The 23,122-nt window shown below is 35.8% G+C and overlaps 2 protein-coding genes and 1 long non-coding RNA gene across 5 annotated transcripts in view; 2 read left to right on the top strand and 1 right to left on the bottom strand.

The window, feature by feature from the left end:
* The first annotated feature begins 11,716 nt into the window (after positions 1–11,716).
* LOC108837881 (uncharacterized) lies at positions 11,717–14,788 on the top strand. 3 transcript variants are annotated; one of them, XR_008943592.1, is made up of 5 exons: positions 11,717–12,005; positions 12,087–12,185; positions 12,363–12,746; positions 13,879–14,155; positions 14,240–14,788. It is a non-coding gene; the product is annotated as an uncharacterized LOC108837881 (long non-coding RNA). The 3 variants fall into 3 exon arrangements; XR_008943593.1 differs by having other exon boundaries at positions 13,879–14,058; XR_008943591.1 differs by lacking the exon at positions 13,879–14,155 and having other exon boundaries at positions 11,718–12,005.
* A 4,833-nt stretch (positions 14,789–19,621) lies between these two features.
* Positions 19,622–20,905, bottom strand: LOC130509997 (uncharacterized). Its single transcript, XM_057006334.1, has 2 exons — positions 20,837–20,905; positions 19,622–20,680 (listed from the first exon to the last, which is right to left on the bottom strand). Exons 1-2 carry the CDS (start codon positions 20,903–20,905, stop codon positions 19,622–19,624), a joined length of 1,128 nt encoding a protein of 375 aa, XP_056862314.1.
* Positions 20,906–22,430: 1,525 nt separating this feature from the next.
* Positions 22,431–23,122, top strand: part of LOC108848063 (protein MEI2-like 2) — a 4,336-nt gene continuing 3,644 nt past the window's right edge. The window contains exons 1-2 of the mRNA XM_018621470.2: positions 22,431–22,661; positions 23,057–23,107. Coding sequence (XP_018476972.2) covers positions 22,643–22,661; positions 23,057–23,107 — 70 coding nt within the window. The 5' untranslated portion in view covers positions 22,431–22,642. The remainder of the gene's footprint in view (positions 22,662–23,056; positions 23,108–23,122) is intronic.

Below are 23,122 nucleotides of genomic sequence, written 5' to 3' on the forward strand. Positions count from 1 at the left end.
GTTCTTAAAAAATAAAAATATAAATAGATAGAAACAAAAATAAATATTACACATGTTATTAAAAATATAAATATTACACGAGTAGGTTGACAAAAAAAAATACAAATATTACGTTAATCCTTTTTTTTGTCATCAACTTATACAAACTTAAACTGAGTAGGTTGACAAAAAGATACAAATATTACATGAATCCTTTTTTACACGAATTCTTAGCCAGTCATTATACAATTTTGACTATTTTGATCTGGTTATTTCCTAAACAATTGATTCAATTAACCAAATAACTTAAGAACACGTTTCCTCCCATCATTAAACTATAATTATCTTAAACACAAAACCCCTTTTAATTAAAAAAACAATTATTTGGAATCAAATACTGATGAATCTTAAAATTTTAAATAGCTTGATACAGAACTTTTAAAACTCAATAATAAAGATATCAGAATATATTTTCTTAGATGTTCAAATAATCGAGGTTTGCTTTGAATATACACTAACTTACTTCAATAACAGAAACATCAATTTATACTTTAAAAACGATTATTGGAAAACCTCTTCACCAAGTTGGATCTACTATGCCTAAAATCTCGGTTACAATCAAATATTCACAATCAAATTGTCAGATTTGAAAAATCATGAATATGGAAAACCCTCTTCTCCAAGTTTATTCTACTATACATAAAATCTCGATGTCAAGAGATTTTGTATTTATTATATCTGACTTAATAGGTTAGAAAATATTCATTTCTCCTACTAAAATGTGTGTACAAGTACTTGTCTTCGTATTCATCATTGGACATTCACAAAACTTTAGAAAAAAATCCCAAAAAACACAATGTCAAAAGCAAATCGTATTGGTTGATATTATATTAGTGTTTTCACTATACAGTTACAATATAACATCTTTAAATTAATAATATATAAATTAATATCTCTATAAATTAGTATAATTTCATAGTCTCAAATTGAGTTTTTGGTTCAATTAGTATCTCGATGAATTAATAATCTCTATAAATTAATAAAAATTATAGTTTTAGTATAGTCCCAACATTATTAATTTATAGAGGTTTCACTGTATATCTCTAATACACCAATAAAAAATTATTAATAGAAAAAACAGTTTTAAACATTGTTCTTAAACAATATGTTTTAGACAAACTCAAAATTATATAAAACCACATTATGTGAAAAGGACAAATTCCAAATAGTATCAACTATTATAGAATATATGTTATATGTTAAAAATAAAAAATAAAATCCGCGCGGTCGCGCGGATCATGATATTATTTTATAAACAGAGAGTTTTAAACACATTTTTAATTCTGTTTTTAGTTGTTAAACTTTTTTCTAAAAGCTTACTATTATTTTTAGAAACCAATTTCTCTTATAAATTTACTTCTAAAAGTTGGTTATTATTTTTTCTATATATATTTCCTTACTTCTTTATTTTCTAAATCGTTTATAAACTCATAAATATAACTGATTTATGGTATGCGAATCTTTTTATTTATATTTTATATCAGATTGTTAAAAATAAAAAGATGACTACTTCAATAAAATGCTTGAATATAAATATAACTATTTCAACTCTTGTTGCTAAGAAACAGTTTTAGGGAAATAAAATCGTGTTAAAAATAACTCATATGTCCAAATAACACAATGAAATAATTTGATGGCTTTGCGAATTACCCTTTCAAAGTAGATGGTGCACTTGGTTCCAAACTACCAATTGTCAAAAAGCATTTGATTTCTTCTTGCTTCACAGTAAATATAGGAGGCATTTACAGTGTATTACACTGGGTTGACTTTTATTATCATTCTAGCCTAGGTCACTTTCATGTTTAAGTATTGATTTACTTATATTTAGGTTATAAAATGCAAACATCAAAGCAAATAAAAAATAAGCATTTTTGTTTATGTTAAACTTAATTTTTACTTATTTTTGTATATGTTTTGCTTAATTTATTTACATTTTGCTTATTTTGTTCATATATCCTGATTTTTGTTGTCAATTTTTTTTTGCATTAAAAGAATAAAACCACAGAGTTATATAAATCAAATAATTAAACTAGTAGTACTACTAATGTATTAAATATACAATTTTTATGAACAAATTTTAGTAATTTCATATGTTTTTTCAGAATTAGGTCATGTGTTGCTTGTATAATTTTCTAAACATCAGGTTTATTTTTTGATCTAGAGCAATTTCTGAGTTCTTCAACAAAACGTGTATCATACGGGTCATTCTAGTTCTTTTACTCATCGTCACAACTGTGCAGTCATATAATTATATTATGGTAATATTTATTTCATTTGGGGTTTAAAAGCTACATATATATTTGGGTGATATATCTTTAGATTATACTAATATGTTATTTTTCTTCTAAGGCTTCCGATGAAGACAAGTGCGTAGACCGGAATAAGCAACTAGCTTTAGAAACATCTTTTACAAATCCACAAAATCAAGGTATTTTTAGAAAAATATTGTTATTCATATATGTTTTGATTAACAATTATCTATTCATATGTTGATCTACTATTTTCTTAAGAAAATTAGTACCTTTTTATTGTAAACAAAATACAGGAAACACCATCAGAATATCTTATTATGAATAAGGTTCAAAAGGAAAGCATCTGGCCAACTTCTGAAGTGAAAATTAGCACGGCAAAGTATGGATAACATTTCCGAGATGACAGACGAAGGTGTGAATAAATTAAGAACATCCATCTGTTCATGTTATCTGGAAATGGAATCGTAACATATGAAATGTCAAAATTTAATAACAGTGGATTTAAAATAAAATTTTAAAATACATGTTTGAGTTACTGTAGATTTATCAAATAATGATAGTTTAATATGATATAAAACACATATCATGCCCACTCACATATTTATATAATTAATTAATATAAGATGAACTTACAAAGAATATCGATATGTTATTGAGTTAACTTGAATTAGGTTTTGGATACACTTGAAATGGTAGTGAAATATTGTGCGTACGCGAAAACCCTAGGGCTCTCGAGGGCGATCATGGAGGCGATTCAGATCCAGAATTTTCTTTGAAATTCTGATCCCAAACTGATTAACACGACCATTGTCGGTGATCAGCATTCCCCGCTTCTTGTTCTCTCTCTCGGTGATTCACTCTCTCTCGATTGCGTATCCGCCACTCTAAAGCTCTGCAACGCCTTGCCTCGCTACGGATTCACAAGGACACATCTCCGGCACGCCAACGATCTGTCTCGCGGTGAAGTCTCCGTTTTCAGATCAGCATAGTAACCTTTGTTACGCTCTCTGATCTATTCACCAACTGACGTAAAGAGCTTCCACTGTCTCAATTACGTCACGTTCTCTCATTGGTGTTCTCTGACGATAATATTTATTGGCTATATTGGATCGATCGTTGTTTATCCTGTCTCCGACGTGCTGCTCCTTTGACACACGTTGTTTCAATTATAAAACAGAGTCTTCCTCTGTTCTGCTCTGTTTTTGGTACGGAAAAACAGAGTACTGACTTGAGAGATTTCTAAGATGGGATCGTCTTCTAGATTCACGTCTACTCATATGGTAGATATCAAGGGAAAGGGAATCCTTTATGAGGATAATGATGAACCTATTCAGCTCATTGATCAGGATGAGAAGCAAGCTATCAAAGAATTCAAAATGTCTTTAATTGGGAAGATCCTTAATCCAAAGAAACAAGATGTAGAGAAGCTAATTCATTACATGCCTAACAGTTGGGGTGTTCAGGATCGAGTAACGGCAAATGATCTTGGGAATGGGAAGTTCCTTTTTAACTTCACCAGTGAAGAGGACATCAAACATGTACTTCAACAGGGTCCTTTCCATTTTAACTACTGCATGTTTGTGCTCGTAAGGTGGGAACCAATCATACATGATGCTTATCCTTGGGTCATTCCATTCTGGGTGACTATAACCGGCATGCCGCTACACCTATGGATCGTTGACAATTTGAAAAGAATTGGGCAACGTTTGGGGCATGTTGATACCATGGAGCTGGAAGAGGGACGGATGCTGATTGATGTTGATACACGAAAACCGCTAATATTCAGCAGGAAGGTTGCGTCTAAGGGTGGAGAAGTGACAATTCAGATCAAGTATGACCTTCTCTTTAAACACTGCACAACTTGTGGGTTCTTAACTCATGAGAAAGAGTACTGTCCAACGAAGACGGAGGTTCAGCAGCTTGTACGTGTACCTCCAGCTCAAATGCAACCTCGTCCAGCGGTTTTTGATCGGGTTCAAAGACCATTTGAGGAAGATGATCGACGACCAGTGATGCGCAATGACACAGATAGGTCTCGGTCCATACAAGGTGGTTTGAGAGAGGCTGGCTCTCGGATGAATGTTTCTCCTAGGAGGTACCAGAACAGGTTATCTTATCAGGAGAAGGAATCCTATAACAATCGCAACTACAACCAAAGACCTTCATATAAGGATAGAGTATTGAGGAAAAGGGATGATCGTAACTCTCGAAACAGCCGTCATGGTCCATATGATCGCAAGGACGAGTTGGAATGGCGAGAGAAGCGCAGACACCATGTTCAGTTGCCAATGACATCTGAGTCTCGAGACATAGTTCCTTATGAACATGGATCAAGAATACAAGCTATCAGAAGAGGAAATGGACCTGATGATGCGGAACCGCTACAGATCATGCGTGTAGAAGTTCAGAATTCTGGGCGTGTGGAATCTGCAAGTAAGAAAATCGCAAGCAAGATTGTGACCTCAACCCATGACAATGTTACCATTCGGAACATTGCCCCACGATCTCTTACTTATTCACCGGATACAAGTCCTCCCAAGGATGCTGTTATCATTGGTGCGTTAAATGGTATGGAGATCTCCGACTCTTTTGTGGAGCCAGAAGCGACTCATTTTGATGATGATGTTGAGATGGACGATTTATTGGGCGATGATCTCATAGAGATGGAACAAGGAGATTACTCTAGGGCGCAACAAGAGGAGAAGCTGGAGAGAACCGGAAAAGATGTGTCTAGAAAGAAGACCACAAGTAGGAAGTCGGCCTCCAAAAAGAATGCTCCATTGGGTATTCAAAATAAGAAATTTTCTTTTCTTCGTCGTGGATCACCTAGACCCCGTTCTACTACACCGTCGCTACCATCTAATGGGGAGGGCGAGAGTGGGAGGCATACAGGAAGGTACAAGGGTACTGGTTCGTCTAAAGTGAATGGTTTGATGAGTTCCAAAAACTCATCAAAACATTTCCCATGAAGACAATCAGTTGGAACTGTCGAGGGATAGGGAGCGACCTCACAGTTCGACGCCTTACGGAGATGTGTCAGAAGCATCGCCCAGGACTTGTGTTCCTTTCTGAAACGAAGAACAAGAAGCTGCTGTTGCAAAACATTCAGGCTGATTTAGGATTTGATCGTTTGTTTACCGTTGAGCCACTTGGTCTCAGCGGAGGTTTAGCTCTTTTTTTTATGGATGAATTTCAAGTTAATGTTTTATTTTCAAATAACAGAATGATTGACATTGAGGCAGTAATTGATGGAATAAAAGTCTTTATGACGTTTGTTTATGGGGATCCTGTACTAGAACGAAGAGATCAAGTTTGGGAACGTCTTACGCGTTTCTCAACAACAAGAACTGGACCTTGGTTTATGATAGGAGATTTCAATGAGATTACTGGTCATAATGAAAAAGAAGGAGGTAGACAACGTACTGATAGCTCATTTCTACCTTTCAAGCAAATGCTGAGCGACTGTGGGATGCTAGAATTTCCATACACTGGAGACATGCTATCATGGGTTGGTAAGAGAGCAGGGAGAGTAACCGTAAGATGTCGTCTGGACAGAGCAGTAGGAAATGCAGACTGGCATGATAAGTTCCCTCATTCGAAGACGAAGTATATGAGGTTATGGGGTTCGGATCATCGTCCGATACTTGCTGATATCCTCAAAAAACCATCCAGGAGATCGAGGAAATTCAAGTTTGACAAAAGATGGTTGGACAATGAGGAACTGAGACAAGTTATATTAGAGGGATGGAAATCACCTGATCTTTCTCCCAATGCTTCTATAATGGAACATATTGCCAGTTGTAGGAAAGCATTGAGCGAGTGGAGGAGACAAAATAATATCAACTCTGCAAAACTGGTGGAAGAGCTTAAAGAAAAAGTAGAGGGTCTATATGCAGATGATAATGCCACAACTGAGGAAATTGCAGCGGCTTTGAAGGAGCTTTCTGATGCTCTTAAGGCAGAAGAAATGTTCTGGAAACAAAAGAGTCGCGTATTTTGGTTGAGAGAAGGAGATCGTAATACGAAATTTTTCCATGCCTTAACGAAACAAAGGAGAGCAAGGAACAAGATCACTCAGCTACTGGATGAAAATGGAAATATTGTGGAAGATGAAGAAGGATTAGTAGCCATTGCTACTAGTTATTTTAGACAAATCTTTGAGTCTTCTAATCCACATGATATTGAAGAAGCTCTATCTGAAGTTCCTACGACAATAACGGAGCCAATGAATGAAAGTCTTACAGCACCGGTATCGGAGTGGGAGATTAAATTAGCACTCTTTGCTATGCATCCAGAAAAAGCTCCGGGACCAGATGGGATGACTGCGCTGTTTTACCAGAAGTTCTGGGATATAGTAAAGGATGATTTAACTCTTATGGTTAATAAATTCCTTACTGAAGGGATAATGCCAGATGGACTGAATGAGACTAATATTTGTCTAATCCCAAAGACAACAAAACCTAATGAGATGGCTCAGTTTCGGCCTATTAGTTTGTGTAACGTAAGTTACAAGATTATCTCTAAAGTCCTATGCCAGAGACTTAAAAAGGTATTGCCAGAATTAATATCGGAAACCCAGTCAGCCTTTGTTGCTGGAAGACAGATATCTGACAATATTATGATTGCTCAAGAGATGTTTCATGCTCTAAGGACCAAGCCAAGTGGGCGCAACAAAAGAATGGCTATTAAAACAGATATGAGTAAAGCCTATGATAGGATGGAATGGTCATTTATTGATGCTGTGATGAGAAAGATGGGTTTCTCAGAAACATGGATCACATGGATAATGAGATGTATTACGTCGGTACAATACAAAGTCCTCATGAATGGGCAACCAAGAGGAAATATTATCCCAGGAAGGGGACTACGACAAGGGGATCCTTTATCTCCTTTCATTTTTATTCTATGCACGGAAGCGCTCGTTAGCCTTCTTAATCATGCAGAGAACCAGGGAAAGATAACGGGGATGCGCGTTACCCGCGCGTGTCCATCGGTATCTCACCTACTATTTGCTGATGATAGCCTTTTCTTTTGTAAGGCGGAGCCCCGTGAATGTGAAGAAGTAATGAAAGTGATCAGGATCTATGGTAAAGCATCAGGACAATGTATTAACTTTGATAAATCCTCCTTACTCTTTGGTAAGAGGATTAACGCAACCACAAGGCAAGAGATCAAAGATGTACTTGGAATACAAAATGATGGAGGGATGGGGACTTACTTGGGTATCCCAGAAGATATTAGTGGTTCAAAATGCAAGCTCTTTGCCTTCCTAAAAGACAAATTAATGCATAGAGTGAATGGCTGGACAGGTCGTTGGCTCTCGAAAGGTGGGAAGGAGGTATTGATTAAGTCCATTTTGCTAGCTCTCCCGACGTATGTTATGTCTACTTTCCTGCTCCCATTGGAGATATGTGAAAAACTTGCCAGTGCTATTGCTCAATTCTGGTGGAGCTCAAATCCCCCAAAAAGAGGAATACACTGGTCGAAATGGGAGAAAGTTTGCCTACCGAGAGAAGAAGGAGGGATTGGATTTCGTATGATCCATGAGTTCAACTTGGCATTATTAGCAAAACAATTATGGAGGCTAACACAAACTCCGGATTCGCTGGTCGCCCGGGTCTTAAGAGGAAGATATTACAGACTAAGCTCGCCTTTGCGAGTAAATTCTGTAAATAGTCCTTCTTATGTGTGGATTAGTATTTCCGCTGCGAGGGAGCTTTTGTTGTTGGGAATAAGGCAGAAAATACATTCTGGTTATGAGGTGAAGGTGTGGGAGGATCCCTGGATTCCAATGACCCCTGCTAGGCCGGCTATACCTATAGCGCCAGTTATGCATCCAAATATGAGGGTGAGTGATCTTATTAATCAGGAGTTGAAGGAATGGGATGTTGATTTACTGGAACAATATGTCAGCCCTGCTGACATACCCCTTATAAGGAGTTTGGCCATAAGCACAACGCATAGGCCTGACACGTTTTGCTGGAGCTTCACAAAAAATGGACAATATACAGTCAAGTCGGGATATTGGGTTGCTCAAAATCTTCTAAAGGATGCAGACGAAAAACAAGTGCTAGAGCCAAGTATTACAAAGCTTCAAGCCTTTGCTTGGAAGATAAAGGCGCCGAAGAAAATTTGTCACCTTATATGGCAATTGTTAACTGGTCAAGTGGCAGTAACGAGAAACCTAGTAAGGCGAAATATTAGATGTGATAATTACTGCCCAAGATGTGGTGAGCCAGAGGAATCAGTAACACATGCTATTTTCGAATGCCCACCTGCTCTACAAGTTTGGCTACACTCATCAACTCCAACGAGTCCTGCTGTTTTTCCAACGCCAAGTATATACACGAGTATGAACTACCTCTTCTGGGAAAAGAACGGTACATTTGAACCAGATCAAGACAGGGATCCTTATCCCTGGCTGATTTGGTATATTTGGAAGGCTCGAAATGATAAACTCTTTAGGGGCATAGACAGAGATCCTCTGGAACTAGTTCGATATGCTGAGAGTGAGTGTCAAGCTTGGTTTAATGCCAATGAAACGATACCACCAGTGGTACAGGAGAGTAATGCAGAGGAACCTCAAGTCATAAGCTTGGGGAATATTTGTTTGCTGGATGGATCATGGACATCTCAGGCTCAATTTAGTGGGTGTGGATGGGTCTGGTTGGACAGCAGGGGAGTCACGAAACTCATGGGATCACAGAACATCCCCAGAAGAGAATCAGCTCTGCACTCAGAAGTGGGAGCACTGCGATGGGCGATGGAAAATATGCTTCAACATTCAATTTGCCAGAACTTTGGAACAGACTGCAAGGACTTGATTGCTATGATCAAGGAACCTCATGCTTGGCCAAGTTTTGCTACGGAACTAGAGAGGATAGAGACACTGCTCATATGCTTTCCAGACTTCAAGATTTCGTATATTCCTAGAGCGCGTAATCAGATTTCAGATTTTTTAGCTAAGACAGCTAGATCCTTCCATAGGAAGTTACATTTTATTGGTTGTTCTATTCCGGTCTGGTTACCTAGACCACCTCAAGCCTGAGTAATAGAATAGCCGTTTGCCGTCAAAAAAAAAAAAAAAAAAAAAAAAAAAAAATTAGGTTTTGGATTCTAATAGCAATATCATAAACAGTATTCTCAAGAGCGACGAATACAAAATCTTGAAGAACCTGGTTTTATACAAATTAGTGATAATATTGTATCTCCTTGACAATCATCTTGATTTTGTGTTGCTAATTTTTTTTTTATCAAACATATGCTCTAATAGATAAGAACTCACGTTTTTCGGAAACAGTTATTTGTTTTTGTCATCAATAAAATGCAAACATCAAAGCAAACTAAACAATATAGTTTTATGTTTTTCTTAATTTTTTTCTTATTTTGCATCTGTGTTTTGCTTAATTTTATTTGTATTTTGCTTATTTTAACCTTTCCATCGTTTTTACTAAGAAACTTTCATCTTCGTGCTGTGATGTTTATTTAGTCTAATTATCAGATATGACAGTACGCGATCATGGTTACGGGTTACGTAATACGGAGACGCAACAGAAATTATATGGAACAAAATCTACGATAAACGTGTGGACTGGATCCAGCCATAGAAGACGAAGCAAAAGAAATGTATATATCGCATATATGGATTAGTTCGGGAGGATACAATTATGGTAATCTTAATACCATCGGAGTTGGCTTGCAGGTATTCTTTATTATGTTTGTTTTCTAAATTTTAATTTAACCAATAGATGTAAATGTATAATTATAAACGACTAACACACTAGTTGGTTTTAATTCTTCAAATATGTAGGTTCTGCCTAAGTTGTATAAGGACAACAAGACTCGCTTATTCCTTTTCTGGACGGTGCTCTTAAATTGTGCACTATCAGTTTAGCTCATTTATTTTAAGTTACAAAAACATAAATTTGTTATTGAAAAAAATATATTGTTGTTTTATATATTTAGTATCACTAAACTCCATCCCAACGTAATTATTTCAGAGTTTACTATTTCTATACCAACTTTAAAATGGACTAATATTGTAACTTTCAACAAACCCGAATCAATATTCTTTCCGAAACAGTAGTCTCTAAACAATATTAAAAAACAATAAAATTATATATATAACTATAGTTTTTTTTTTGAACTGATATATATAACTATAGTTATCAGTAAAAGTTAAAGAAACCATATTTAGTTACGCAAATCATTAACAGAAAATAATATTTACATCGACCTATATCTAAATTCGAAATACAATCTTAGGATTTAAATTACAAACACGAGATTGATTTTTTACCACTCTCAATCACGCTCTGTTGCTAAAAAAGTCAATCACGCTCTTAAATTTTAAACCAGTATACTACTTTTATTAATATTTACACTAAATAAAAAAATAGGTTATATGTAGATATTAATAAACAACGATAACTTGATTTTGAATTAGTTTTTCATGCTAATAGATAATTAAAATATTTTCCAGAATAGTGCTTACAAAACTGGATGCTATAACGTTCGATGCCCTGGTTTTATACAAACCAGTGGCAATATCGTTATTGGAGGCTATTTCTCCGGTTTCCTCTTTCGGAAGTAGCCAATTTGAGATTACCGTCCACATATGGAAGGTTAGTATCTGATCGCTTATCATACTATGTATTCAGTGATGTTCTATATAGTTTCTTTATCAAACTACTAGATTTTGATCCGCGTTTTCAAAGCGCGAGATTGTTTTTATTTTAAAAATTCATTTAAAAGAGATAAATATTATAAAATCTATTTTTTCAGAGACTTTAAATTCTTTAAAATACATTTGTAATTGTGCTGATCGTTTATGTTTTTATGATTTTTTATTATTAAAAGTACTAATATATTTTGAGAAGGATTTAAAAAGAGCGGGTTTGTTTCTTTCCTACTTTCGTAAAATAAAATTTTGAAATTAATTGAGAAATGTAATTTTTTATAGTTTTTTTAGCAAACATAAAATTAGCATCTTTATGATTTTTTGAACAAAAATTATCGTCTTTTTTTATTATTATTTTATTAGTAAATTATGATGTTCAAAAAATTTGGATTGATGTTGTGAAAGGATTTAAAGTGGTATTTTCTATGAAATAAATTTTATTATGATGAGACTTTTTTGTAAAGTTATTTTATATACAATTTTAATTTGTTAATATTAATATACTAAGCTATGAATAAATATTTACGTTTTTCATTATAATATTAAGATATTTTAGGAATGTCTTAACATAGATTAAAAAAAAGTAAAAACTGATAATCATATGTTTAATCATGTTTGTTAGTACAAACTAAATATTTGAAATGGGCCCAAATTTCATATTTCACAAAAAAATAAGAAATGGAATTACAACATATACTAATCTCGGCCCAAATAGCCCAAAGTAAAAACATCTGAACCGACAAAATTGTGTGGTCGATGACCATTCAGTTTTAAACAAAAAACAAAAAAAAAGGAAAGAACAAAATTTTCTGTCTCGATGTTCTTTAACGGAAAACGATTTCCATGGTGAAACTCATGATATGAACGGCCGCGGCGTACTTCCGGTGGTAAAGATGGAAGCGTCTGCTTGAAGAGGTTAAGATCGACGGTAGCAAATCAAAGAACTATCGAGGTTTTCAGATTTGCTGGAAAACTTCATGATGATCCAAACTCGATAGATCCACAGAGGACTTCTCTGTTTCTGATCTATTTAGGTGATTTTCTCTAACTTTTTCTTGTAACAGAGATAAAGAGTTTTAAAAAAGTCTTACTTGTTTTGCATGTTGAATCTGAAGGCATCCGTGGAAGACACGATGAGTTTGAGATGGTTGACGAACTTCACAGTTTCAGCTCTGTTTGACATAGTCCAAAGAAGATTTGAAAGACCAAAAATGGTAAATCTGTTTTCACGTATTTCTTTTTGATCCATAGCTAATAGTTAATAAAAATCTAATGGTTTTAAAACTGATTGAAAAAAAATATGGAAACAAAAGACAAATAACAGTGGCAAGAGCATGTAAGATTAAGTTGTATTGTTAAAAAGGGTTAGTTTTTTTTTTTTTGGCTTTCAGGAATAATAAACTTTCAGAGAAGATATTCATATTCCAAATACGAAGTTCTGGGTTTCATTCTTCTATGAAGATAAACATGATTTTAAAATAAAAGATAAGTTTTTTTCCAGATTCTTTGTCTTCTTTTACATTAATATAAATCGTACTTCATAGAGAAATAGCATTATTAGTTTATTAATATATGTTTGAATTTTACATTTGACAGCAGGGATAAATTTGGATCCAGATAAATATGTTAGAAGTAAACATTTACCATCACGAAAAGGGAGATCATGGTGATACCAAAAGTAGTACATGTCTAGCAGTTAAAAGTTTAGAGACAGAAGCTTTATACATTTGAAGGACATGGGACAAAGACATGGCTGCAAATAAATACAAACCCAAGTAAGTCAATTTTAAAAGCTTAAAATTGTAGTAACTTAGGTTTCGAACTGAAACTGGTTGTTAGGGGAATAAACAGCTAGATTATAGATAGATTTTCTTTAAAAAAAAAGTAAACAAATCAAAACATTCTTGAAAAAGTTAGGATTGCTTACATTCTCATCAGCGAAGACGAATTCCATAGTTCCCCCTTGATTAATGTTTTGTTCCCACGAATGTAGAACCTTGACATGAACAATCTTATTGGTGTGCCTTGGCTTCAAGGCGCTGATGGCGGTGATTTCTTCAGTAGCAGCATTCGATGTGTTGATTTTCGATTTAGAAGCCATATTTTTTGTTTGACGGAATGAGTTTGAGTAGGAAGAGTCGTCAGTATTTATAATAGGAAGAAGTAGTAGGAAGAATAGATTAGGTATTTCGAAAACTGGTAGGGTACTCAAAATATTTTGCGAGATTTTTATAGTTAATAGTATTAAATGCAGTTACCAATTTGTCACCAGTAATATTATGTGAGTAAGTAACACGCAATCTAGACTATAGATATATTTTGTGAACTGTGAATGTAGCCTTTGCAAGTGATTAAGTTACAGGCGTATCTTATTTTTTTCTAAAATTGGTTGTACATTTATTTGCACCATGATTGTAGGTAAATAATATCTTCCACCTTTTAAATTGGCAAATCATATAGGGAATATCTATATTATTAATACTTGCCGAGATTTAGGAGTATGTTAATCTTTTTAAATTGATAACGAAAAATAAGGGATGATTTGAAAAATTATAGTTATAATAGATTTGGTATCCAAATCTATACATTAAAAATACCTGTAAATTTAGATTATCGATTTTAAATATATATTGTTTTAGAAAATACGAAATAGACCATAGTAACTTGTGATTAAATATTGATGACCAAAAAAAAAAACTTGTGATTAAATATATTTATTTTAATATTTGAAATTTGAAATATTAAAATATAACGTATATGCAAGTGTTATATTCATAATACTTGATCATAAGTTTGGTATGTAGTCTCTATCTCAATTCCATGAATGATGAGTTTTTATACCAACAAAATCATCTACATAAGTTTATCAATACTTTATATCCATATTATTTTTGATTTTCATTTCAGGGTATAGGGTTTGAGAAAAAGAAAACATGATTTGATGGGGTTTTCATGGTATAGAACCTTGATCATGAAGATGAATTTGATGGACTGAACAATCATTGCTCAGTGTATTTTAAAACGAAAAGGGTAGACTGCAGCGGGGCCTTAATATGTATGTTGGGCTATAACGGGCTATAATCAAAGGTTTCTGATTGGTCTGATTATTTACGATTTTCATTAAAAAATGACAATGGCATTTGGCTGTAAATAACTTGAAAAAGCAGGGACAAAAACCTATTAGGTATTTTACTTTAATAGTATAGATATTATAAATTATATAATATAATCATTTTAAAGATTCTGAATCTATTAATTTTTGTTCTAGTGGATAAACAAATTACAGGAAAGAAAATCTGGAAACTGGTGGCTAAGTTTAAACAATAAACTAGTAGGATATTGGACGGAGGAATTATTTACGACCTTAGCTGATCATGCGGAGTCCATAGAATGGGCTGGCGAAATCATCAACTCACAGAGTTTCAGCCGAGACACGAAGACCCAGATGGGTTCTGGCCACTTCCCTGATGAAGGCTTCGGGAAAAGCGGCTATTTTCGCAACTTGGAAGTTGTCTATGACAACAACAGTCTCCAATCAATCCAAAACTTGAAGGCAATAACAACAAATCCAGAATGCTACAAAATCAAAGATCTTCGTACAAGAGAATGGGGGCACTCATTTCTTCTTCGGAGGCCCAGGGTTTGGCCAAACCGTTTGGGCGGGATTCAGGGGCCGTTTCTTCGGCATTGAGATTTGGTTTTTTATATCTTTTTGAGCTTATTTGCTATTATCGTTTAGTATCTGTCTTTTTATATTTTAACTATGTTGTAAAAGAAAAAAACTTATGAGTGGGTTTTGCATTCTACATTTGTGCTTCTTAATAATTTGCATTTCAAAAAAAAAAGAAATACTTTGTTTTTTAAATAAGACTAAAAATGAAACAATCCAGAAAAAAATCAACTAACCCAAAACATACATAAGAACGTGTAATTTTCATGATAAATGAACAATGTTATTTTATATATTAATAACTAATTGAATTAAAAATTTAATATATGCTTATGTAGAAAAAATATATATTTTTAAAAAATGTAGAAATCATTTTAGGTGGCATATCTCAAATATTATAATGTTTCTTGAATAATAGATAAAGGATTCATGGCATGGTTTTATTTTTTTTTGATATCTCTGGTGTCTGGGCAGCCACTTTCCCAAATATCCCCCGAAGGGGTCCAGCGCCCCAGCAGTAAGGATGTTAAATCGCTGTGGCTGGGTTTCGAAGCATGGCATGGTTTTAATCTAGAACCGACCACGTATTTCCTCAAATCTTGTTTCTTAACACTATTAATACTGTTTAATTTCAAATATTTATGAAGTCTGATTTAACCAAGATATTGAAATTCTGAATACGTTGAAATCAAATTCAGATATTTGTGTAAAACTAAAATGTTATCTTATAAGAAATAAATTATATTGCTCTAATCCTAGTGTTCTTGCTTAAGAACTAATCGAACCAGAGAGAAAGAGATCGAATGCTTTGTTTGTGAAAGAATGAGATATTATTCATAAGCAAACAAGGCTCTCCTTATATAGGTTGGAGTTTGGCCTCCTATTACAAAGTTAAGCAATGTGAGATTTTCTTAACTTAAGTTAAGAAATCGCCACTTAACAATACAAGGAGAAACAAAGCTCAATCCATTAACACATGGTTGGTTTAACAAATCTCGGTTTGGTACAATCTCGGTTTAGTACAATCTCGGTTTAGTACAATCTTGGTTAAGTGTAACCTCGATCTGTTGAACCATCTGGTTATGAGCAATTCATAAACCATCTGGTTTACAACACTCCCCCTAAATGCCATAACCATCTAGGGCTTGTAATGCGTTTGGAATACTGCCTCGTTAAAATCTTTCCATAGTAAACCCAAAACCCAATGTGGTAAAAAGGGAACCTATGGATAGGAAGAAGAGTACAGCCGCATTACTCCCCCTGAAGTGAACATCACTGAAGGTCTCTCAGTGATCGCATACCAATCTGCTGCATAAGCTTCTTGAGCGTGCATGTTGGTAATGCCTTAGTGAAGAGGTCGGCTGAGTTCTCGCTTGATCTGACTTGGAGTACCTTGACCTCTCCTTCTTTCTGAAGATCGTGGGTGAAGAAGAACTTGGGGAGAACGTGCTTAGTCTTGTCACCCTTGATGTATCCATCTTTGAGCTGAGCTATGCAGGCCGCATTGTCTTCATAAAGAACAGTCGGCTCGTCTTTACCATCCGTGATTCCACATGCTGTCCGAATATGGTGTGTCATGAGTCTCAGCCAGACACACTCTCTGCTTGCTTCATGGATCGCCAATATCTCCGAGTGATTGGATGATGTGGCTGATATGGTCTGCTTGACTGATCTCCATGAAATGGTTGTGCCTCTATATGTGAAAACATAGCCGGTCTGGGACTTAGCACTGTGTGGATCGGACTGGTAACCTGCATCAGCAAAACCAACCAAATCTTCTTTGTTTTGGTTAGCATAAAATAAACCTACATCCTTAGTTCCTTGTAGGTATCTTAGAATGTGTTTGATCCCATTCCAATGCCTCATGGTCGGACATGAACTGAATCTGGACAATAGGCTCACAGCAAAACAGATGTCTGGCCTAGTATGTGTAGTCAAGTACATCAAGGCGCCAATGGCACTGAGGTAAGGATACTCTGGACCAAGGACCTCTTCATCCTCGGCCTTAGGTCTAAACGGATCAGTGTGTAGACCAAGGGATCTTACAACCATGGGACTACTAAGTGGATGACAGTTATCCATGTTGAACCTTTTAAGAACCTTTTCAGTATAGGTCTTTTGATGCACAAGGATTCCATCCTTAAGATGTTCAATCTGTAGTCCCAAGCAAAACTTGGTTTTTCCCAAATCTTTCATCTCAAATTTTTTCTTGAGATATTCAACTGTTTGGGAAATCTCTTTGGTCGTTCCAAGTATGTTTAGATCATCAACATATACGGCTATGATCACATAGCCTTGGCCGGATTTCTTAATGAATATACATGGGCTTACTTGATCATTCTTGTAGCCTTCTTTCAGTAAGTACTCACTCAATCTGTTGTACCACATACGACCAGATTGTTTCAATCCGTACAAAGCTTTGTTAAGCTTGATGCAATGCTGTTCTTGAGAACCTTTAGCATCCTTAGGTATTTCAATATCATCTGGTACTTTCATGTATATGTCATTGTCCTGTGGTCCATAAAGATGTGCGGTTATTACATCCATTAACCGTAAATCAAGATTTTCTCTTATGGCCAGACTTATAAGGAATCTGAATGTTGTTGCATCCACCACGGGAGAATAAGTCTCCTCATAATCGATTCCTGGTCTCTGTGAGAATCCTTGTGCAACAAGTCAGGCCTTATACCTCACGACTTCACCATTCTCATTTCTCTTTCTCACAAAGACCCATTTGTAACCCACTGGTTTTAGATTGTGTGGTATTAGGAGTATTGGTCCAAAAACACCTCTCTTCTTGAAAGAGTTTAACTCCACGTTTATGGCTTCTTTCCACTTAAGCCAATCTTTTCTTTGCATGCATCATAAATGGACGTGGATTCTAGATCCTCATCATTTTCAATGATCTCAACCGCTACATGATATGCAAATAAATCATCCATGTCGACATGTTTTCTGTTCCATTGTTTTCCAGACATGACATAGTTTATAGAGATCTCTTCATTGTCAGGTGGTTCAGAACCCTGAGTTTTGGCGTCCCAAATCTCATTAGGCCCCTTAGCAACCGTGCCAATGTTCATGTCTGAGGATGCTGGTACGCCCGGCCCATGTCCGGACGTTGGTTTGTCCATGTCCCGGTCCTTTTGGACGGACAGATCGACCACATCGACCAGCTCCTTCACCCCCTCGCCCACGGTCTGTTTAGCATCTTTCTTACTTATGCGAGGATTCTTATCTTTGGAACCAATTGGTCTACCACGTTTCGGGCGTGTCATAGACTCTGTAGCAACTTGATTTTGTCCCTTGTGGACATCAATTCTTATTGGTGCATTAGCAGCTGGTATATATGACTTGGTCATTCTATTTGGGTCAGCAAAGGAATCTGGCAATTTATTAGCTAGCTCTTGAAGATGTATAATCTTCTGAACTTCAAGATCACAGACTTGAGTTCGAGGATCTTGCCATGCTTGGGATGTATGATTCCATGTAATTTCTTTTACCAGCTTGCTATTATTTCCTCCCAATGTTGGATACTCAGATTCCACAAAGTGGCAATCTGCATACCTGGCCTTAAATAAATCACCCGTGGTTGGCTCGAGGTATTTTATAATTTAGGGAGAATCATATCCAACATATATTCCCATCCTTCTCTGAGCTCCCATCTTTGTTCTTTGTGGTGGAGCTATTGGATAATAAAAAGCACATCCAAAAGTCTTAAGATGGGAGATATCTGGCTCTCGACCCATGAGGAGTTGGGATGGTAAATATCTATGCTCACTAGATGGTCTGATGCGTATAAATTCCGCAGCATGCAATACTGCATGTCCCCACTGGAAGATTACTTTTCATGAGTAAAGGTCTAGCAATCATCTGAATCCTTTTGATAAAGGACTCGGCTAGGCCGTTCTGTGTATGGACATGTGCCACGGAGTGTTCAACTGTCACCCCCATGGACATACAGTACTCATAAAAGGTTTGGGAAGTGAATTCACCAGCATTATCAAGACGTATAGTCTTCAAAGGAAAGTCTGGAAAGTGTGCTTTCAATCTGATGATTTGAGCAAGTAGTCTAGCTAAGGCTAGATTTCGTGTGGATAATAAACACACATGGGACCATCTTGTGGATGCATCAACTAGTACCATGAAGTACCTAAACTTCCCACTAGGTGGGTGTATTGGTCCACAGATGTCACCTTGTATCCTTTCCAGAAAACCTATGGTTTCCTTTGTCACTTTGACTGGTGATGGTCGGACTTGGAGTTTTTCTTGTGCACAAGGTACACATGTATGGATCTTAGGAACAACTCGTCTACCTTTAAGGTTATGACCATTAGAGTTTAGAATAAGTCTACGCATCATAGATGTTCCTGGATGCCCTAGCCGGTCGTGCCATAAGGCAAAGTTCTCCTTGAACTCTTTGCTTATTGTTATAGCATTGGCTTCGACCGCACTGATCTGAGCATGGTAAAGACCAGTGGATACAGCTGGTATCATTTCCAAGACCTTCTTATGGTCTGGGTCGAGCTCAAAGATGTTTAAGAACTCTTTGGCTCCTTCTCCACTCGTTTGAATATGAAGACCATTCTTGCGAATGTCTTTAAAGCTCAACAGGCTTCTTTTAGAGTTTGGAGAATACAATGCTTTATCTATTTCTAGATGTGTCCCATTTGGTAACAAGACATAAGCTTGGCCGTGGCCTTTGATTAGTGATGATACACCAGCTATTGTGCTCACATTGGCATCTTTCAATGTTAGATTAACAAAGAATTTCTTATCCTTAAGAATCGTGTGGCTTGTTCCACTATCAATCACAAGTGTGTCCATATTTCCTTTCATTCTAGACAATAATGAAATTCATATTATTATTTCATATTATTATTGAAAATAAAGTAAAATAAGTTTATGCAAAAGCACTTAAAAAATTCTCAAAGCCTAAAACACACCAAAAGCATTCAAACACAAATCGTTTGATGCATCACATTATTCGACTGGATCATCATTCAGCATAGTGAGTATGTCTGAAGTCTCAAAGTCCATGAGGTCATCCTTGTCATGATCAAAATCGTCCTCACCATCCTTGTACACCATGTGTGCTTCCGGATTCTTGCCCTTAAGACTCTCTTGATAGAGGTCGACCAGATGCTTGGCTGTGCGGCAATTCTTTGCCCAATGATTCATCATTCCGCATCTATGACAAGGTGAGCTTGCAGGATTCTGTGGCTTTGAAGAAGTCCCATTGCCTCTGCCTTTACCTTGTCCATTATTGGACTGGTTTGGACGGTCATAAGGGGTGTTACGCCCTTTGCTGTTGCCACCTTGTCCACGTCCTCGCCCATGACCTCTACGACTACGTCCTCTTCCATATGAGGATCCGCGGCCCTTAGGGTCATATTGGACATGGTTGGCTTCAGCACCATCATTAGGCTCATTTGAGGTATGATTTGCCTCAGGGACATGCTTAGATCCAGGTGTTCTAAGCTCACTGTTCTTCAAGAGCAGCTCGTTGTTATGTTCTGCAAGCAATAGACATGAGATGAGCTCACTATAGGTCTTAAAACCTTTCTGTCTGTATTGTTGCTGAAGCAACATATTGCTTGAGGACATTGTCTGGAAACTCTTTTCCAACAACTGCTTATCAGTTACAGTCTCGCCGCATAGCCTCAGTTTTGAGACTATCTTAAACATGGCTGAGTTGTACTCATTCACAGACTTAAAGTCTTGAATCCTGAGATGAAGCCACTCATAGGTGGCACCCGGAAGAATCAAGGTCTTCTGGTGATCATATCTCATCTGAAGCTCTTTCCATAACTCGTATGGATCACTTACTGTGAGGTACTGAGCTTTTAAGCTCTCCTCAATGTGGTGACGGATGAGCATGAGGGTCTTAGAATTCTCTTTCTTAGTAGCTTTGTTCTGAGGAACAATACAATGCTCTAGGCCTTTGGCTCCAAGAGAAATCTCGACATCTAGTGCCCATTGTAGGTAATTGTCACCCCTCACAATTAGAAGTGCAAAATCCAAATTTGCGATTTTTGCCATCTGAAACAAAGATCAGAGTGTTTAGGTCTTTAGAAAATTTTTATTTTCTTATAATTCATCCATCAACTTGCATTAAAATAAGATGGATGAGAGCATGGTCTTAGTCGTACTTTAGGTACACTTCATCGACTCATGCGGCCTGTGGGCTAGTTGTACCGGAAGGTACTTCATCGACCAATATGGCCTGTGGTCTAGTCGTACCGGAAGGTACACATCATCGACCATGGTCTATCATTGACCTTATTGTCTAGCCATACTAAGTGGTATGGATCATTGACTAAAGAAAAATCAAGATCTAACCACACAATAGTGTGGATCATTGATCAAAGAATGTGGAAACATAAGACTAATTTTGTTTTAGACATATAGCGTATCATCCTTTAATAAGGGGTATCACTTGTTGTCTTATACAAAATGAAAGTCATGTTATCACATGCTTAAAATTTTCTTATGATTTAAATTTCTTTTAATCTGATATTAACTTTAAGGATTAGATTTTAAAGATTTAAATCAGATTTTAAGTTTTGGTTAAACATAGACTTATGTTTTGATTTAGACATATAGCGTGTCATTCTTAAAAGGGGTATCGCTTGTTGTCTAATACAGAACTAAAGTTATGAGGGATTTTAGGGTTTTGAGATCCGAAATTTTAGGGTTTAGGTTTAGAATTTCGGATCTGATCAAATATGATCTAATAGAGTTTATAAGATTTTATAAAATCGATTTATATGTTTTTAAACAAGAACTAGATCAACTTTAATAAAATCATAAACCTTTTAAAAAAATCGGATTCAAACATAAAAAGAATGAAACCGAAATAAACTTGAGCTGCAAGTAAGATTATTAGGGTTTTGAGATCTAACCTTTTACTTTGCCGATTTTTCTCATTGGTTCCTTTCTTAGAAACCTTAATCAATCAAACAAAGAAATGATTCAAAGTATGATTAGTTTAAGATCTAAAAAACAATTGAATGTAAAAGATCTTAGAGAGAGAAGTGGTTGGCGGCGGCTAGGGTTTATGAAGATCTCCGAGTTGGTTGATCTTGAGCAAGATCGTGCTGATAACGTGCTCTAATCCTAGTGTTCTTGCTTAAGAACTAATCGAACTAGAGAGAGAAAGAGAGATCGAATGCTTTGTTTGTGAAAGAATGAGATATTATTCATAAGCAAACAAGGCTCTCCTTATATAGGTTGGAGTTTGGCCTCCTATTACAAAGTTAAGCAATGTGGGACTTTCTTAACTTAAGTTAAGAAATCGCCACTTAACAATACAAGGAGAAACAAGACCCAATCCACTAACACATGGTTGGTTTAACAAATCTCGGTTTGGTACAATCTCGGTTTAGTACAATCTCGGTTTAGTACAATCTTGGTTAAGTATAACCTCGATCTGTTGAACCATCTGGTTATGAGCAATTCATAAACCATCTGGTTTACAACATATATATATATATATATATATATGTGTAATGAGTATTAACACATCAGATGTCAACACATCTACACCTTATAGAATTGTTTGTAATAGTTTTGTCTTAGAAAAAGAGAGGAAATGATCAGATTGGCATCGAGCTGGTTTATGTTCGTGTCAACGGTTGCACACTTGGCCTAACACCGAGAAACATAATAAATAAAAAAAACGATATTCAAAAAATTGTAGACTCTAGCTAAATAAGTAAAATTACTATTTAGTACTCATAATTGTTATTACTACACAAAACACCCATTTTGTTTGTCTCTCTGTTTTTTTCTCCATGAGCAAATAAAAATAAATAAAATTCGGTTTTTTTCTTTCTTTTCATTCTCTCACGCTCTGGTTTTGTGTAATTTCCCGGCAACGGAGGAGGAAGAGTGTAAGCAAGAAATTACTCTTCTTCTACGGAACAGAAACATATCTCTCTCTCTCTCTCTCCTTCTCCTCCTCTTTTTGATCAAAAGCTTTCTTCTTTTGTTTTGCTGTTCATGGTTTCCTCCATCGCAGGTACTACTAACTAAGTTGACAAATCAATCCGTGGTTGATTTCTGTTATTTTTTATATAATTTGTATTCTTGTGGTGTTTGATTGCTTTACGGTTCATGTAGTTGATTGTGATTGTTCTGTTTTTTTTTGTTTCTGGAATTATTGCAAAGTTTTAAGCTTTGAGTTCGAGTTTATTGCAAAGATTCTGTCTTTGATCATGTTTTGTCGCCGCAAGCAGCAGAAGTTGTCTGGATTAAAACTTTTTAAGTTGTATTTCACCGAGTTGACCAACTGTTCATGGTTTCCTTATTGTCTTTCTGTTTGGTACATTCGATCCTGTCTTGTTGATTGTTATAATGTCTGTGTAGTTGAGAGCTATTGGTCTTCAGGAATTTATTTCTTATTTTGTTTTGCAGTTGGTGAGGCCAAAAAGATGGAGTTAGAACCCAAGGAATCACTATCTGCTGGTACTAAAAGATACT

This window comes from Raphanus sativus, chromosome 3, assembly GCF_000801105.2.
Source record: "Raphanus sativus cultivar WK10039 chromosome 3, ASM80110v3, whole genome shotgun sequence".
NCBI classification, from domain to species: domain Eukaryota; kingdom Viridiplantae; phylum Streptophyta; class Magnoliopsida; order Brassicales; family Brassicaceae; genus Raphanus; species Raphanus sativus.

Coding starts and splice junctions, on each gene's coding strand:
- LOC130509997 (XM_057006334.1), bottom strand. CDS start 20,905: ATGGTCGATGATGTGTACCTTCCGGTACGACTAGACCACAGGCCATAT. Junction 20,681..20,836: donor GGTCGATGAAGTACCTTCCG/GTACAACTAGCC, acceptor TCTTTGTTTCAG/ATGGCAAAAATCGCAAATTT.